The 17,250-nt window shown below is 50.1% G+C and overlaps 1 protein-coding gene across 6 annotated transcripts in view; it reads left to right on the forward strand.

The window, feature by feature from the left end:
* The window catches only part of ODF2 (outer dense fiber of sperm tails 2), a 29,915-nt gene extending 13,134 nt beyond the window's left edge, over positions 1-16,781 (forward strand). For all 6 annotated transcript variants that reach the window (XM_043469724.1, XM_043469726.1, XM_043469725.1 and 3 more), the window contains 13 exons: positions 2,160-2,231; positions 3,295-3,366; positions 3,501-3,617; positions 4,237-4,422; positions 4,949-5,058; positions 6,725-6,860; positions 9,168-9,278; positions 9,432-9,536; positions 10,469-10,627; positions 11,943-12,043; positions 13,677-13,839; positions 14,247-14,372; positions 14,837-16,781. In XM_043469724.1, the coding sequence (XP_043325659.1) occupies positions 2,160-2,231; positions 3,295-3,366; positions 3,501-3,617; positions 4,237-4,422; positions 4,949-5,058; positions 6,725-6,860; positions 9,168-9,278; positions 9,432-9,536; positions 10,469-10,627; positions 11,943-12,043; positions 13,677-13,839; positions 14,247-14,372; positions 14,837-15,025 (1,647 nt within the window). In that variant the 3' untranslated portion in view covers positions 15,026-16,781. The remainder of the gene's footprint in view (positions 1-2,159; positions 2,232-3,294; positions 3,367-3,500; positions 3,618-4,236; positions 4,423-4,948; positions 5,059-6,724; positions 6,861-9,167; positions 9,279-9,431; positions 9,537-10,468; positions 10,628-11,942; positions 12,044-13,676; positions 13,840-14,246; positions 14,373-14,836) is intronic.
* The last annotated feature ends 469 nt before the right edge of the window (positions 16,782-17,250 follow it).

The raw sequence follows: 17,250 nt of genomic DNA on the forward strand, positions 1-17,250 counted from the left end.
GCTTTGGGCACAGCTCTGCCTTTTCCGACTGTGATCTCAGGCAGCTGACTTCACTTCTCCCAGCCTCAGTCTCTTGGTCTGTGAAGTGGGCGTGGTGACAGTGCTTGGCTCCACAGGGTGGGGGATTTGCTGTGGTCACGTGCTAGTCTGTGTAGAGTCCCCCAGAGGCTCAGAGGGCGTCATGGCCTATCCTTTGGATCCCCGGTCCAGGCTTTCATCCTGTGTTCTTTGCCTCTTGTTGCCAGAGAAACCATAGTGCTGTCTTCTTTCAGTTCCTGGGTCCCCGGGAAATTTCGGGATCAGGGAGCCCTTTTCTCTTGGCCCGTTAGGGTGAACTGAGGGACTGAAATGGAAAGAGGAGTGAGCCTTCTTCTAGGGGTACTTTGTTCAGGTGCCCGGGAGGAAGGATAGAGATGGTTCACAAAGACACAGCCCAGTGTGAAAGTGGGCAAGGGTGTGAGCGGGCAGTCTGGGGAAGGGGAAGCCTAAATGGCTAAATAAGCATGAGAGTTATTTAATAATTCAGTAATTAGGGAAGTGTGAATTAACAGAAGGGTTCATGCTGGCAAGACTGGCAAGAGGTAGAGGCTGGCTGCTGCCCGGTGCTCTCAGATCCTGCTTGAAGGTGTGTGAGTCAGTGCAGGCATTATGCAGGGCATGTCAGCTGTCACAAATCACAAACCTTCTGGCCCAGCCATTCTTACCCTTTGTATCAGTCCTGGAGAGACACCATGGTATATGCTCAACATGTCTATTGCTGCAGTATTTTACAGCTGCAAAACCTGGTATTTATTGTTGCAAAACCCAGGAGCCACCTTATTGTCCAAAAGTTATGGGGGGAGGTTAAAAATACCGCTGCATTTTAGAGACAGAAAGCAGATTAGGGGTTAGGGAATTCCCTGGTGGTCTAGTGGTTAGGCCAGAGAAGGCAATGGCAACTCACTCCAGTACTCTTGCCTGGAAAATCCCATGGACGGAGGGGCCTGGTAGGCTGCAGTCCATGGGGTCGCTAGGAGTCAGACATGACTGAGCGACTTCACTTTCACTTTTCACTTTCATTTATTGGAGAAGCAAGTGGTAACCCACTCCAGTATTCTTGCCTGGAGAATCCCAGGGACGGGGGAGCCTGGTGGGCTGCCGTCTATGGGGTCGCACAGAGTCGGGCGTGACTGAAGCCACTTAGCAGCAGCAGCAGCAGCAGCCAGTGGTTAGGACTTGGCACTTTCACTGCCAGGGCCAGGGTTCAGTCCCTGGTCAGGGAACTAAGATCCTGCAAGTCATGTGGCATGCCACCCCAGCCCACCCCTACACACTAAAAGCACAGATTGGGGGTTTATGGGGGCAGGGAGGAAGAGAAAATGGAGACTGACTGCTTGACAGGTGCGGGTTTCTTTCTAGGTGATGAAAAAATTGTGAAAGTAGATAGTAGTGGGTCTTCCCTGGTGGCTCACACAGTAAAGAATCCTCCTGCAATGTAGGAGATCTGGGTTCGATATCTGCGTTGGGAAGATCCCCTGGAGGAGGGCATGGCCGCTCCAGTATTCTTGCCTGTAGAATTCCATGGACAGAGGAGCCTGGCAGGCTATAGTCCATAGGGTCACGAAGAGTCGGACACGACTGAGCGACTAATACTTTCACTTTTCTCTTTCAGATGGTAGTGACGGTTACATAGCATTGTAAATGTACCATATGCCACTGAATTTTACACTTAAAAATGGCGGCAAAGTTTGTTATATTTTACCAAATATACCAAAAACTGTTGAATTGTACATTTTAAATGGATGACCTGTATCTGAATTTATATCTCAATAAATGTGTTTTTTAAGAATCCAGTTGTAGACAGAATTACAGTATGGTATCATTTTGGTAAAATTACACATTAATTCCTTCCCACCCCTTACCTCCCAAAAGATAGTTCTCTAGGTGTAGCTCTGTGTAAATGCAGAAAGAAAGGAAGGGCAGGACAGTCACCAAACTCGCCACTGTAGGACTGGGTTTGGAGGTGGGGATGAGGGCTTCACTAAATATTTTATGATGAGTATATAATTCATTACTTCCATCATGAGAAATATAATTTTCAGGAAAGGAATAGGATCTAGAGGAAGTAGACATCTCAGTTTATTGGTTAACGAGTTGGCTTTTCCTGCCTTCCCTTAAAGGATTCCGACAGACTGATGGAACAGCAAGGGACACTATTGAAACGGCTGGCGGAGGCGGACTCTGAGAAAGCGGTAACACACAGCGCCCCCTGCCTGCCAGAGCGGGTATAGGCGACAGCATAGAGGTGCTGAGCGGCTGCAGGAGGGCTGGAGCCCTGCTCCGATATTTTTGGGGGGCTCTTAGTTTCATGATCTGTAAAAAATATGAAGCAGATATTCCCATCCCTCCTGCTCCACTGGGCTTGTCTAGCTGCTCACTTGAGAGCTTGAATCACCAAGTTGGACGCCAGCCTGAGGGATGGTGATGGTGGTGATGGATTTGTAAGCCATCAGTTTGTTCTCTGAATTTCCTCGTTTGTATTACGGTGTAGACTTCTTGACCCCAAAATTTCAGTTCTCCTAAGGAATCTCTGCCAAGGCAGCATGTTCCAAAGTCTGTTCCATGGAACCCTGAGTTCCTCAAGTGTTAATGGGTATAAGAAACAAAAGAGGGGGGGAGTGATACATGGCCAAATAAATATGGGAAACTACTGACCAGCCTGAATGGCACATTCAACAAGCTGTTTAACTTCAAGACTTTCTGGAGCATTAGACGTATTAATGTCTGTTGTGAGGTTCTGAGAGAGAGAAAGAAATAGAGACCATGATTCCCAAGGTTTGGCCCTTGGTGCCTGGCTGAACATCACTAGGATTCAGCAGTCATGGTGATAATGCCTGAATGTGCATTCGCAGCTCGAGAGCCTTGTCAAATTACGATACATCAGTAAATGGAAATACTAAGGTGCTTTATCAAAAGATACATATTTAATCACACTATGGTAAACATGGTCATACAGCAAAATATGTACTTGGCTTTTTAGTCTGTGTTAACAGTGGTTATCTCTGGGTGGGAGATTGTGGGTATTCCTTAGTGTTTTTTGTGTGTGTCAGTATTTCCCACAGTTAACATTATTTTAAATTGTTATTAAAAAAAATTGTGATACAGATGTTAGGTGCTTCCTGCTTGATCTCTGTGACATGGGCCAGTGTCTTTGGGACTTGAGCCCAGTGGCCAGGCACTCACAGGAGTCTTGTCCTCCCTGGGCTGAGCCTCCTCTCCCTTCCCAGGGAGCTCATGACAGTCTTTTCTCCCCAGCGCCTGCTATTACTGCTGCAAGACAAAGACAAGGAGGTGGAAGAGCTCCTCCAGGAAATACAATGTGAGAAGGTACCATCCCCGACAGTCGCTCCTCCGTGTGGGCCGGGAGAGTGCGCTCTTCCAGTTCGTGGGTAGAGTGTGCTCTGGAATTGCAGAGCTGGGTTCAAATCCTGGCTCTTGTCACTTTCTCTGTCTCTCCAAAGGCTCAAGCAAAGACAGCATCTGAGCTTTCCAAGTCCATGGAGACCATGCGGGGGCATTTGCAAGCACAGCTTCGGTGCAAAGAGGCGGAGAACAGTCGCCTGTGTATGCAGATCAAGGTACCGGCTTGGCCCCACTGGTGGGAAAGGGAGAGGGCAGGGCCTGGCAGTCCAGGGACTGTGGCCTGGCCAAGGTGCTCACATTCAGGATTTGCCCCTAAAGGTTTCGGGGGTGCTGCTGCCAAAGCACTCTGAGCCAGTGGCAAGGGACACTCTGGGCCAGGGGCAAGAGCAGGGGTTTGGGTGTTCTTCCCAGCAGTGACCAGTGGGTGCCATGCTCCTGAGCCAGTCACGTAATTCCTTAGGCCTCCAGTTCTCCTAACTACCCATGGGGTGGGTAGGGGGTAGGGGGTGGGCTGACGTCTTTGAGCCAGGGACCCTCTAAGGTCACAGCTCTGCTGAGTAACTGAGGAATATCTCTGACTACTGGGAGTTCAGGGAAGGATGCCAGAAGAGTTCTATTTTAACACCAAGACCCAGCGGGTTCCGTGATGGGAGAGGTGTTTTGGGGAGCTGGGCAGGGCCCTCACATCTCTGGTCTGTATCACCTCCCACACAGTTGACCTGATTTCTGTCTCCCTCATTCCTCCTTTTTGCTGCCCGCCACCCCCCCCCCACCCCGCACCGCACCCTTCTCCGGACTTCTTGTCTCTCCTCCACCATTGTCCCTGCCTCCCAGAACCTGGAGCGCAGCGGAAACCAGCACAAGGCAGAAGTGGAGGCCATCATGGAGCAGCTGAAGGAACTGAAGCAGAAGGGAGAGCGAGACAAAGAGTCCTTGAAGAAAGCCATCCGAGCCCAAAAAGAGAGAGCCGAGAAGAGCGAGGAGTATGCTGAGCAGCTGCACGTGCAACTTGCCGACAAGGTAGTGGCCTCCCCGAGGAGGGCCGGCGACGAGGAAGGGACGGGGGTGGGGCGGTGGATGGGCAAGGAGCAGCTGGGCAGGTGGAGGCGAAAAGCTCCAGAGAGGTGGCTGGGTGGGCAAATGGAGAAATGGATGGCAGTCGAGGGGGTGAATGAGCTGGGAGGACGGCTGGCTGGCTGGAGGAAGAGGCAGTCAGGGAGTAAACAGCTAAAAGGATGGTGATGGGGGAGGGCAGCTGGCTGGAGACAAGTGGAGGGTTTGTGGGACATTCTAACCACAGCAGTATCGCGGGTGGGAATGATGGTTATGGATTTGCAGTCAAGGTGCGTGTGATGCTGGAAACTGAAAAGTAGCATCTGGCTGCTGCTTTAGTCTCAGCGCTTCTAGAAAGGAATCTCAGGAGTGGGGTTATCAGGGGTTATCACGTTATCAGGGTGAGGGGTGTGGCCTGGGATGGCCCTCGGCTCCCTGGGCCTCAGTGCTGACACCTGACCGACGGACCCTGTCTACTGTCCCCTGTTCCCAGGATCTTTATGTCGCTGAAGCTTTATCCACTCTGGAGTCATGGAGGAGCCGCTATAACCAAGTTGTAAAAGACAAAGGAGACCTTGAGCTGGAAATTATTGTCCTGAATGAGTATGTCTATTGAGGAGAGGGCATGGGGCCGGTTGGAGGAGGGGGTGAGCCGGTGCGAGGTGCCAGGCATCCCGAGGCAGCTCATGTGGGTCACACGGGTGCCATCTGGTCTCCTCTGGTCCAGGGCCACATTGGACTGGCCCGGAGGTAGGCCCTGGTTCCAGCCCTGTCCCAGGGTCCTAGCCCCTGGTGGGCAGTATGGACGGACCTTCTCTGCTCATACCTGGCCAGAGCGGGGCCCTAACCTGCACGGCAGAGAAACAGGCCCAGCCACAGTGGTATCCTCCTTCCAGTTCTTGAGGGACAAGGCAACTGGTTTCTGCCTTTGCCCTATCTTCTCTCAGCTTCTCTTTGTCTCTACCAGTCAGTAGGTCAGAGATATCGCCTGGGAGTAGTGGGCAAAAGTGGCCTTAAGTTGAAGGTGACTGAACACACCTTCCTTGTCACTGGTGAACTATCAACAGTGACCATTCTCCGGCTCAGCCGTATTCATGTGTTCATTCATTTGTTTATTGAGCAACTACTATGTATCAGGCTGTGTGTTGGCCTTTAAGGTTACAGCAGTTAAAAAACAAATGCATTGCCTTCCCCATGGAGTTAACCCTGTACTGCAGTAGGAGACAGGGCTACAGAGACCTGGACTCCCTGGGCTAAGGGGTCACAGGGGAGCTAACTTGGTCTCTAGGTCAGGATTGTTTTGCCTGAGGAATACCTTTGGTTGTTTTCAACTCAATTTGGCAAACATATCCTGGGAAACCCGCTAAATGCCGGGCCTTATGCCAGGCACTATCCTTGGGATTCTCCATCTAGTGGGAGAAAATGGATAGTTAAAGCAGAAGGATCTGAGGTACAGACGAAAGGGATCAAGGAAGACATGTCCTGAGGTGGGAAGTCTGAACTGGGTTTTTCAAGTTGAGCGGGCGTTTGCTGGTGAAGCAATACAATGTGTTTGCTCGGGCCTAGTCAGTACTTAGAAAACATTTGCTGAATGGCAAACTATAATTTCTCAATACTCAGAGCACATGCTGTGCAAAGGCGCGGTGGTGGATCTGCAGTCAAGAGCCCCCAGGCTCCTCCGAGGCCTCAGACTCTGTTTTTGGATTAGAGCCCCTGCTAAGGGCCTCAGGGTGGGGGAAGGGGACGAGGGCGGGGGTGGGGTGGGGGGAGCCGGGTGCCTTTCTACTGCTTTGTGGCACCCGCCCTCACCTGAGGGAGACGGAACCCCAGTGTGATATGTGTGTGAGGGAGATGGATGCCTGGGGGTACCCCTGACCACTGAGCCTAGGAGTTCTGTCCTGACTTCAATTCCTGATGGGCTAAGAGATCAGGAACTGCTGTGGAGAGCTGGGAAGGGACTGCATTCGTGGCCCTTGTCTTTAGGGAATGTCTCAACCTTGTGGGACGATTAGAACAGAGAAGGCTTCTTGGAGTGGTAAGGGAGGCAGACCTTAAAGGCTGTTATATGAAAGCAGGCTACCTGGGAACGCCATGGGTGCCAATGCAGGGGCAGCTGCTCTTTGCAGTGGAGACTGGGAGTGGGCCGGGTGCCAAGGAGAGGGACATGGGTGACCTGGGAAGGAGCCCCAGGCCCCACTCCACACAAAGACGCAGGCTGCTCACAGCCTGCGGGGTTGATTGTGTCTGCTTTCGCTTTGTGACCTTCCAGCCGGGTGACAGATCTCGTAAACCAACAACAGACCTTGGAGGAGAAGATGCGGGAAGACCGGGACAGCCTGGTGGAGAGACTACACCGGCAGACTGCCGAGTATTCCGCATTCAAGCTAGAGAACGAGAGGCTGAAGGTGGGTCGTGAGAGCCGGGCCCGGGACATTCGGGTAGAGAGCAGATGGCTGGGTACTTCTGGTTGGGCCTGGAGATGACCACTGGGGCCTCCCAAGGGCATGGAGGCAGCAGTGGGCTAAGAGGGCTTCCTCTGGAGTCGGGGAGACCGAGATTCAAGTCCTGACCAAACCTTGTAGACCTGCAGGACCCGAACAGGATGTCTGCCATGCTGTTGCTGCAGTTTCCTTAGGGGGAGGAAGTGAGGTCTGTGTGGGGGGTGAGGCAGGCGAAGTGCCCCACGTGACACTCAGCCTGTTCACGTGAGGTAGATCTGACCTTGAAGTTAACACTGATGCTCCTGGCGCACTGCTGGGGTCATCCACGTGCATTCACTCTCACTGTAACCTCCCAATAATGTGATAATTACTCCACTTTCTAGAATAAGGAGACCTCTTAGAGCGAGTTTAAGTTTCTTGCCAAGATTCTGCCCTTGGAAGTATTGGGAGTTCGGATCTGAACTTCAGTCTGACCCTGGGGCTGTAACCACTAGCTTTTAACCACTCGCTCTACACCCTCCAGCAACCCGGTGGTGAGAGGCACCGAACAGAGGTTGACATTGACATTGCAGAGCCAGGTTGATCTTGCCTTTTAACCGATCTGGGCAATAATGTCCTTTTTTTTTTTTTTTAAACTGATTTTTGTTAAGTAACATAGATTTAAGGAAGTATAATACAGAAAGGTACACAAAACAGACATACTTTGTCCACCAGTCGCCCTGATGGAACCTTAAAGCCAGCCACCCTGGTGACCTCACCTAGTTACAGATACCCCCTGCTAACGGAGCAGTTATCCTGACTTCTGTCACTCCAGATGAGTTGGCCTGGTTTTGAGCTCCGAGCCTGGCCCTCGTGGCTCTTCCTTGGCGTTCTGTTTGTGGAAGTTATCCACGTCGTGTGTGCTGGTCCATCCTTCTCTGTGCTGCGCATTTTGCCATTGCAGGAATTACACCACGACATGTTTATCCATTCTGCTGTCGATGGACGTTTGGGTGGTGCAGCTTCCTATACCTTGAAGTAGAAATGCTCGGTCATCGGTGGTACATTGACCTTTGGTAGATGTCAGCAAACAGTAAAGCAGTTGTACAGATTTCCACTCTTATCCGGGGTGTGTGAGAAATTTGCTCCGTGTCTCCTCAGCAACACTTGGCATTGTCCACCTTTTTCATTTTAAAAAGGTGGGCGAGCACTAGTGTGTCACTGGCTACAGTGCAATTGTTGCATAAATGACAGACACCCCCACGTCCAACAGTTACCTGGGGTAATGTCTGAAGGGTGGTATGTCTGTGTGGTGAAATACAGTGTGGCTCTTCAAAATGTTTGTAGAAGTATATTTTCCTAGACATCAATTACAAAGGTAATCATAATTACACAGGTAAAATATGCTTGTATGAAAGTTGAAGACATCACAGAAATGTGATAGCAGAACTGAAGGTCTCTTAACCATATATGTGCATTTATTCCAGTTTTTTTACCCTGATATTAACTTGCATATTCAAACATATGCACATTCATTCATCCATCTGTTATTCTGCAGCTTGATTTTCCCACTCAACCTTATTTCATGGATATCTTTTTTTTCTTTTGTTTTCTTTCTTTTAAATGAGTGCTTATTATTTTATTGAGATACCATGACTTTATTTTGTCCCATCTGCTAAGGTGAGCATTGGGTTATAGAACATTTATTGATGAGAGAAGTAGTTCTCAACATACTTGTTAATTGAAGAGTTTGTTGCAAAGCACTGGATATAATATAATGCCATGCTTATTGGAAAAATAAAATATCTACACAGCTGTCAATATATGGCCATATACTAAGGAATCATGATTTGTTTTTCTGGGTTTTATCTCCATTTTCTTTAATGATAATGTGTTGCCTTTTTTCTCGTTTTTTTCTTTGTTTTGGTCATGCCACAACAAATTCGGGATCTTAGTTTCCTAAAAATGGATCAAATCCTGGCTCCCAGGAGTCAAAGTGCTGAATCCTAACCATGGGACTGCCAAGGAATTCCCAGTAATGCATTGCTTTTGTAATAAGAACAGAAAAACACGGGAATCTCTTATTTTCATCTGTATTCACTTGAGTGGATCATATCAGGAGCCCCGCCGTGGTGCCTCTCTGCAGAAACCTGCTGGCAGGGGTCAAGTAGGTGGGGCTTCCCTTTGCCAGCCTCTAGGAGTAGGAGCCAGGGCTTGGTTTGGCCACCTGCTCCGGGACCTTTCCTGCTGGTTACCCACGAGCCAGTTAACCTTAACCTGGTTCCCTTCTAGGCTAGCTTCGCCCCAATGGAGGACAAACTCAACCAGGCGCACATCGAGGTCCAGCAGCTGAAGGCATCGGTTAAGAACTATGAGGGAATGATTGACAACTATAAGAGTCAGGTAGGCCGTCCGGTGCCAGCGGCCCTGCGAGGGCAGCAGCGCCTCCTGCTATGGAGGGAGGTTCACCCCAAGGCCTCCCCCCAGAAAGGTGTTGTTGTTTTTTTTTTTTTTCCACCAAAACTTGGCTCTACCCAATGCTTTGTTGGTCCGCAGGTGATGAAGACCAGACTGGAGGCTGATGAAGTGGCTGCCCAGCTGGAACGCTGTGACAAAGAGAACAAGATCCTTAAAGATGAGATGAACAAAGAGATTGAAGCGGTATTGCTCCCCGTGCTCACCTTCTTCCCCTCCCAGTCCTGGGCCTGCAGTCTGTCCCTCCTGTCTGCCCTTGACGCTTCCGATGTGCTTCTCATCTCTTCTTTCTCTCTCCTGCTTCCTCGTTATTCCTCTTTCTCATCCCAGTTTTCCTTAAAAAAAAAAATTTCCCCTGCTTGGAACACTCAGGTGGATTCACATCCACAGATCTGCCAGGCCATAGGTGTGCCTGTTGCATGCATTCTGTGTGATGTCTTTATTTTGTGCCAGCCAAAAAATTGCCTCCTGTCCCCTTCCCCCCAGAAAAGCATCATTCTTCTAGAGACAGCTTTGCTGTCTGAAAGCAAAGGGATCATCTTAATAGTGACCTTGGAGACAGATTGAGTCCAGGCTCAGCCAGTACCTGGCTGCATATCCTTGGACACATCAGCATCCCTCTGCAGTCCTCAGGCTCCTCCTTAATACAAGGATGGGTGAAGACCAGATAGGTGATAGCTTTCCCTCTGACCCAGAGCGCTGTGACTGCCTTCCTCGGAGCTTTTGGGTTACACTAGACTTGAATCCTGGCTCTGCCAGTCTCTAACTGAGTGACCTTGGGCAAGTGATCCTCTGATCTTCAGAGTCCTTAGGTGGGGCCAGCAGCACCTGCTGTGTAAGTTGTATCAATTCAGGGAGTAATGCCTGGGTCCTGGAGTTTGTTACATGATCACCATTATTCTTCATTGAGTGAAGGAGTAGCAGGCTGCAGTCACCAAATGGCCAAATGCGTCCCCCCAGAGAACAGCTAAGATGTTTTTAGTGGCCTGCTGGGAGGCTGCACTTCTGAATCCTTTCCGGGGGACTGAGGGCGGCCTTGCCCACACTCCCAAGGAGTTTGTTTGGTTGCTGCGGCCGCCAGGCCCTTCCCAACCGTGGGTTCCTCTCTCCCACTACAGGCGCGGAGGCAGTTCCAGTCCCAGCTGGCTGACCTACAGCAGCTGCCCGATATCCTTAAGATCACAGAGGCTAAGCTGGCCGAGTGCCAGGACCAGCTGCAGGGCTATGAACGGAAGAACATTGACCTCACAGCCATCATATCAGACCTGCGCAGCCGGGTAAGGGACTGGCAGAAAGGGTCCCACGAACTGGCCCGAGCAGGGGCCCGCTTACCAAGATGAGCTGCACGCGCGCCCACCCCCCCCCAAGGGAGGACCACTTCTTTTTCTTGGCTGCCGCTTTCTGAAAGGAGTGAGCTATCATCAGTGCTGTGAAATAAAAGTCTGGTGTGCCAAATGCCTTGTGTTTGCACAGAGTGATTGTAGTTATAGGAGCTGCCGGGCCCTCCTGCTCTCGCCGCTCCCCGAGTGCTCCAAGTCTCCGCCGGCTTCTGCCCTTCAACGCTCCGCTGCTGTCTTCAAGCCTCGTGCCTCCAGCGGACACCAAGCCATAGGTTTTCTTTGTCTCCGTCTTTCTCTTGCTTTAGCTGCCTTTCCCTAGTCTGACTAGACCCCTTGCCTGAGCTTCTGTCCCGACAGAGGACTGCTTTTCTCCCAGAGGCAACCTGCCTTTGGGTGCCTGGAACCAAGCCGGCGAGGTCTAAGAAACGGTACGCTTCTCATCTGCACTGTGACATTGGGTGAGACCCTTCCCTTCTCTACACCTGCTTCCTCGCAGTAACAGTGGAAGTAGCTGCCATTTTTTGAGCACGTCCTCTGTGCTCCGGCTTTCTCTCATTTAATTCTCCCAGGAACTTTGCGAAGGGTCTTATTTCCCCCATTGTACAAAATGCAGCCGAGGGCAGAGAGGGGGAGAAGTCATTTCCTGAGGTCACAGAGCTAATGCTTGTCAGCAGGGACTGGAAGCCAGCCAGCTCCATCTGGTTCCCAAGCCCATGTTCTGAGTACTTTAAATCACCTGCCTACTCTTGAACCTGAGTGTTCTCAGGGCCTTTCAGGCCTGGATTTCTGAGTCTTCTGGATAACTTCTCAAACCTGCCAGTCTGAAGGACTTGATAGGTTCCCTGTGGCCTTGCTTGCACTGCTCCCCAGTTAAGGAGAATGACATCAGCGGTCCCACCAACGTCCTTGGTACAGCTCGGTAGTGGGTTGCGTGGACCAGTTAGGCCTGCTGTCTGCTTCTGCCTTCTCATGTCTGCCCAGATCCTACTGACTGGCCTCTCCTGAACCAGAATGTGTCATCGTGGCTCTTCAGGATCGAAGCTGGCTTCTCAGCGTGGGAGAGCCTTCGGTTTCAGGGGTCGGGCCTAACCTGTCCCCACTCTCCTCTCTCCTCCAGGTCGTGCGTTGAGACTTGGATGCCTGCTGAGGGCAGCGCGCCTCTCTCCTGGGTGTGGATGACAGGTCACAGGGATAAGGGAGGGCTGTACCTGGAGGTTCTTTAGTAAACCGGTCTGTGTTCCTGTCATTTTAGATCGAACACCAGGGGGACAAGCTGGAGATGGCGAGAGAGAAACATCAGGCTTCCCAGAAGGAAAATAAACAGCTGAGTCTGAAGGTGGATGAACTGGAGAGGTTAGAGGCACTTGGTCTGATCTCTGTCCTCTTCCTAGGACCTGAGACTTTTCTGCCACTTAGCTGCTTTGGGCTCAGTGTGCAGAAATGTTTGAGGGACTCGAGGCCCTGGAAGGTACTAGGCAGACCTCAGAGGAAAAGCTGTTTTCACTGCAGTGGTAAGCATTGTGGGAGAGAGGAAGGTGGTCTCTGGCCAGGGGGGATGCTCCATGACAGTGTGATCAAGATCAGACCACCCAGTGGTGGTCCAGTGGTTAAGACTCCGCGCTTCCACTGCAGAGAGCCTGGGTTCGATCCCTGCTCGGGGAACTAAGATCTTACATGCTGCATAGTGTGGCCAAAAAGTAAAAAAGAAAAAAAGGATCAGCCCACCCGTAGGCACCACCTATCAGAAAGGCATGCTTTATCCAAGCAAACCAGCAGAGCCAGGTGCTGCAGTGGGGACACTCCCCCGCATTCTGCTTTTTGTTCCTGGTCACCCTTCCCAAGACCTTTCTGATCTATTCCCTGTTACTTACAGACTATTGGAGGCAGTCAGGTAAAGAGTTCACATTTTGGAATCAGAATCTCTGGCCTTTGATCACAACTTGGCCACTTTACCTGCATTGTGATCTTGAGCAAATCACTTGATCCTTTTGAACCTCATCACCCTGTTTACTCATCTTGAGAAAAGGAACAAGGTAGGGAGAACAGCCCAGTTCTTGGGGTTGTTGTGGATCTTCCACGAGATAATCCTCAAAGGGCAAAGCATGTTACCTGGTGTACAAAATCACGCCATATAGGATAGTATATATGAGTTGGTATTATCTCCATTTTAGATACAAGGAAACTGAGCTTGGGGAGAGGTTAGATGACTTGCCCCAGATCACATGGCTGGTACTTGGCAAAGCTGTGACTTAGACTGTCTTCCTCCAGAGCTTTTAGTGTTCATAAAATGAGGGCTGGAGCCCTTGTTTCAGTGGTGAAAGACTTGGGGAATCCCAGGAGGCTACAATTGGCCCACGTGGCTCACACAGCCTGCCAGCAGGGACTTTAAGCAAGTGGTCTCCCCTGGGCTCCACCTCTACTCTGCTGGCCTCAAAGATGCAGCTGGAAAGCTTAGGACTTACAGAGCTCCTGAGATTGGAAGGTGTTCTGGAAGCACAGCAGGGACCATGTGTGCACACGAGATGGTCACTGCTGCCCCGTGGCTGGTCACAAATGATGTTGAGTGGTCCAGCTGAAGTCCCTTTGCTGAGGGTGGCAGCAATGAAGAAGTGAGGGTGGGGTGGGGCATGGGTTTTGGTGACAGACCTACCAGCTGTGGTGACCTTGAGTCAGTAACTTCGCCTCTCTGTGGCTTGGTTGCTTCATTTGTAAAGTGGGGATCAGAATGGAACCCACATTCCTGAGCTGCAAGGTGCTGTGTTACATGTGATGACATACGTACGCGGCACAGCCAACGGTCAGCCTGTGCTTGCTCCTCCCACTCTCCATACAGCTTCTTGCCGTCATGATGATCAGCAGATTTCTTTGATTTATTCCTGTTATTCCCTGGAGATTCTTGGTGTGATGTGAACCCCGGCAGCCCCCGGCCGTGTGGAACAGGACACATAGTGGGATGGCAGACTCTTGACTGAGTGCTTTCACCTAGGAAATTGGAGGCGACCAGTGCCCAGAATATCGAGTTCCTACAGGTGATTGCCAAGAGGGAGGAGGCAATCCACCAGTCCCAGCTGCGACTGGAGGAGAAAACACGGGAATGTGGAACCCTGGCGAGGCAGTTGGAGAGCGCCATTGAAGATGCCAGGAGGCAGGTCAGTCTCACATCTGTTGTCAAGTAGCTCTGTGTCTTTGGGCACATTGCTTAACTTCTCTGAGCCTTTCTCCGCATCTGAAAAATGGGCATATTGTAGTAGTACCTGCCCCCCCAGATTCATCATAAATGATTGTAAAGGACTTGGCACTGGATTCACAACTGCTCCTGTCATTGCTGCCGGTGTGGGCCTCAGACAGGTGTTTCACATCTGAGGTGGTGACTCATGGAGCGTTGGCAAAGGGCAGGTGAAGCAGGCTTGCAGAAGTTGTCTCCATAGCTAGCTCCCGCCCTGAGGCTCCAGAGACCTCCACAGTGAGACCGGTTCGTGGGAGCGGCCCAGCCTCTTCTTTTCCAACTGTGCCCCATGTCAAGTAAGCCAGCCCCACCTCTCTGCTTTCTGGGCAGGTGGAACAAACCAAGGAGCACGCAGCCTCCAAAGAGCGCGCAGCCCAGAACAAAATCCTGGACCTTGAGACCCAGCTGAGCAGGACCAAGACTGAGCTCAGCCAGCTGCGGCGGAGCCGGGATGATGTGAGTCTTGCTGGGGGTGGGGGGTGAGAGCAGACAAGAAGGGCGTGGGTTGAGGTTTGAGCTTCCTGGGGCCCGCAGGGCACGGGCAGGGCAGGGCACGGGCATGGGCAGGGCATGGGCAGGGCCCGGTGTTCTGTTGTTTTTATGAATATGACATGGTTTTATTTTTCTCCCATCACTTTCCCATCCCTTCAGGATATTCCAGGCCCATCCCCTTTTTATTACCAGCTTTGTTAAGACGGCATTTACCATAAAACTCTCTCATTCAGATTGTACAATTCAGTGGTTTTGAGTACATTCTGAGTTGTGCAGTTATCACCACAATCCAGGTTGAGAATATTTTCAGAAAGAAAGTGACCCATTAGCAGCCACTCCCGTTCCCCCTGCCCTCATCCCCTGGCCTCTGGGGTTGGTCTGTTCTGGGCGTTCCACACACTTGGCCCCTGCCCTGTTCCTTCTCTCAGGCTGATCGCCGCTACCAGAGCCGTCTGCAGGACCTGAAAGACCGCCTGGAGCAGTCGGAGAGCACCAACCGCAGCATGCAGAACTATGTCCAGTTCCTCAAGTCGTCCTACGCCAATGTGTTTGGGGATGGTCCCTACACTTCCTACCTGACCAGCTCTCCCATCCGCTCCCGGTCTCCTCCTACCTAAGCCGCTGCTCTTGGGCTAGGAGCTCAGATGAATGCCGTGGCAACAGAGGTGTCGCTAAGCCATACCTGGAAAGCCTGTTGGTTTTCCTCTCTCTTCCTGAGATGAAGTATGTTCAGGATCTTGTCTTAGCCACTAACTCCAGAAAAGTGCCTCGAGCAGCAGGGGATGGAGCCGAACCCACTTAGTTCTCTCCTCTCCGATAGCATCACCTGATGGAAATTTCTAATTACCCCAACAGGCCTTAAAGCTACTACTGTTAGGGTCAGGTTTTAACTCACTGTGATTGGCTCTTTTGTTTCTCAAGAGAATGTTTGGCCTGGACTTTCCCTCCAGACCCTTTTACAGCTCTCTTCTGTTTTAGGACTCTCTCTCTCTCTCTCCCTCCTTCTCTCTCTCTCTCTCTCTCTCTGGTTTTCCCTGACCCAAACCAGCAGGAGCTGTTAGGCAGAGGTCCTCACCACGCCACACGTTCACACGCTGGTTTCCTCGTTGCATGGGTACGGTGTCCTCTCCAAGGTGCTTCCCTCCCACCTGTGGCCAAGTTTCCTCAAGGCCACTTGCCCTCACGCACTTCCCTACAGACACTCGAGGGCTTATGCTTTACAAGTTCACCTTGTAAAAGTACTACCCCAATCTCCCTGATTTTTCTCTTGGCTAGGTTTGTGTCTGTGGAATGCATTTATTCTTGAAATGTGTGTGTTTTACAAAAAGCTTTTATAATCAATATTTAAGGTTCCATAGGATGGTCTCCTTTAACCACACAATCCCTCTTCTACAAGTGATTCAGTGAAACACTGCAGAAGAGCCAGTAAACGTTTTTTAAAGGACGTGGTACATGGAACATAAACTATTTCATTTTGACTGGGTTGGCTCTTTCTCCTCTGCATGCTTTCACTTTGCAATCCCATGAAAGGACCGGAGGAGATATATGGTAAGGTGCTGCTCGGTGTGTGAGGGCAGATGACTTTAGCTGTTAGGAGGAAGATGGGTTGTGTCTGTCTTACTATTTTTTAAATGTTCATTGCTTTCTGAAAGATGATGGGTTATTTTTGTCCTCCTCACATGTTCCTGTATTTAAAAGAACAACATATTCTTTAGAGAGAAGAGAACACACTTGGTGTTCTCTGCTGAATCCTAACCTTTCCATTCTAGATGGTATTGGCCTCTGGGTGATCCAGTCTGGTCCCCTCTCAGCCACTCTAACCCAAGTCCAAACCTCTGGAGAATTCCCCTGTGTCCCCAAAAGCAGTGGTCCCACACAGGCATCTGGGTTGCACTCCCAGAACCGCACCCCACCCCACCGCCCCCAGTTTTGGAGACGTTTGTAGTTTCCAGCTTTCAGTGGTTTGTTTTTGTTTGTTTTCTTCTTCAATTTTATCTTCAGCTTTTAATTTTGCCAAGGAAGGTCCCTGAAATTACTACCAACAGCTACCATTGCCGTGAAACCATGCCTATTTTCACATCTTTAACATAGACTTGAACTTTCATACAATGTATGAAAGATCTTCCTAAGAAAACGTAGTTGATAAACTTACACCAATGTGCATACATTTCTGTATAATTCATCATTATCGTCAAGCTAATGATAACCCCCTCAGTGCAGGATTCTGCTGTCTGTGGTGATGCTGTAGGAACACCTCTCTTTGGGTTCATGGCTGGGATTCTCCCAACAATGTTCTGTTTTTCTTTGTAAAATATTGTATTACAAAAAGTCCAGAGATTTTGTGAAAATGAAAAATGTTTATATTGCTTCAAATTTGAGAGTTTTCCTTTCTGCCTCAAAAAGACCCCATGAAATGGGCAAAAGGGTCAAAAGTTAGTGTCCTAGTTAAAGCTAGCCTCAGGCAATGATGAGCTTTTCATTTATTGAGATAGATTTATTTCACTCTTTTAAAGTGTATAATTCAGTGGTTTTTAATATATTCAAAGTTGTGTGACCACCACACACAACTTTATCTAATTCTTGAACATTTTCATCACACCCAAATGGAACTTCTCCTGAGAAGCCTGTATGCACGACAAGATCTAACAGAACTGGACATGGGACAACAGACTGGTTCAAAATTGGGAAAGAAGTACATCAAGGCTATATATTGTCACACTGCTTATTTAACTTCTACACAGAGTATATCATGCTAAATGCCAGACTGGATGGTTCACAAGCTGGAATCAAGATAGCCAGGAGAAATATCAACAATCTCAGATATGCAGATGATACCACCTTT

The sequence above is a fragment of the Cervus canadensis genome, chromosome 5 (assembly GCF_019320065.1).
Source record: "Cervus canadensis isolate Bull #8, Minnesota chromosome 5, ASM1932006v1, whole genome shotgun sequence".
Classification (NCBI taxonomy): Eukaryota; Metazoa; Chordata; class Mammalia; order Artiodactyla; family Cervidae; genus Cervus; species Cervus canadensis.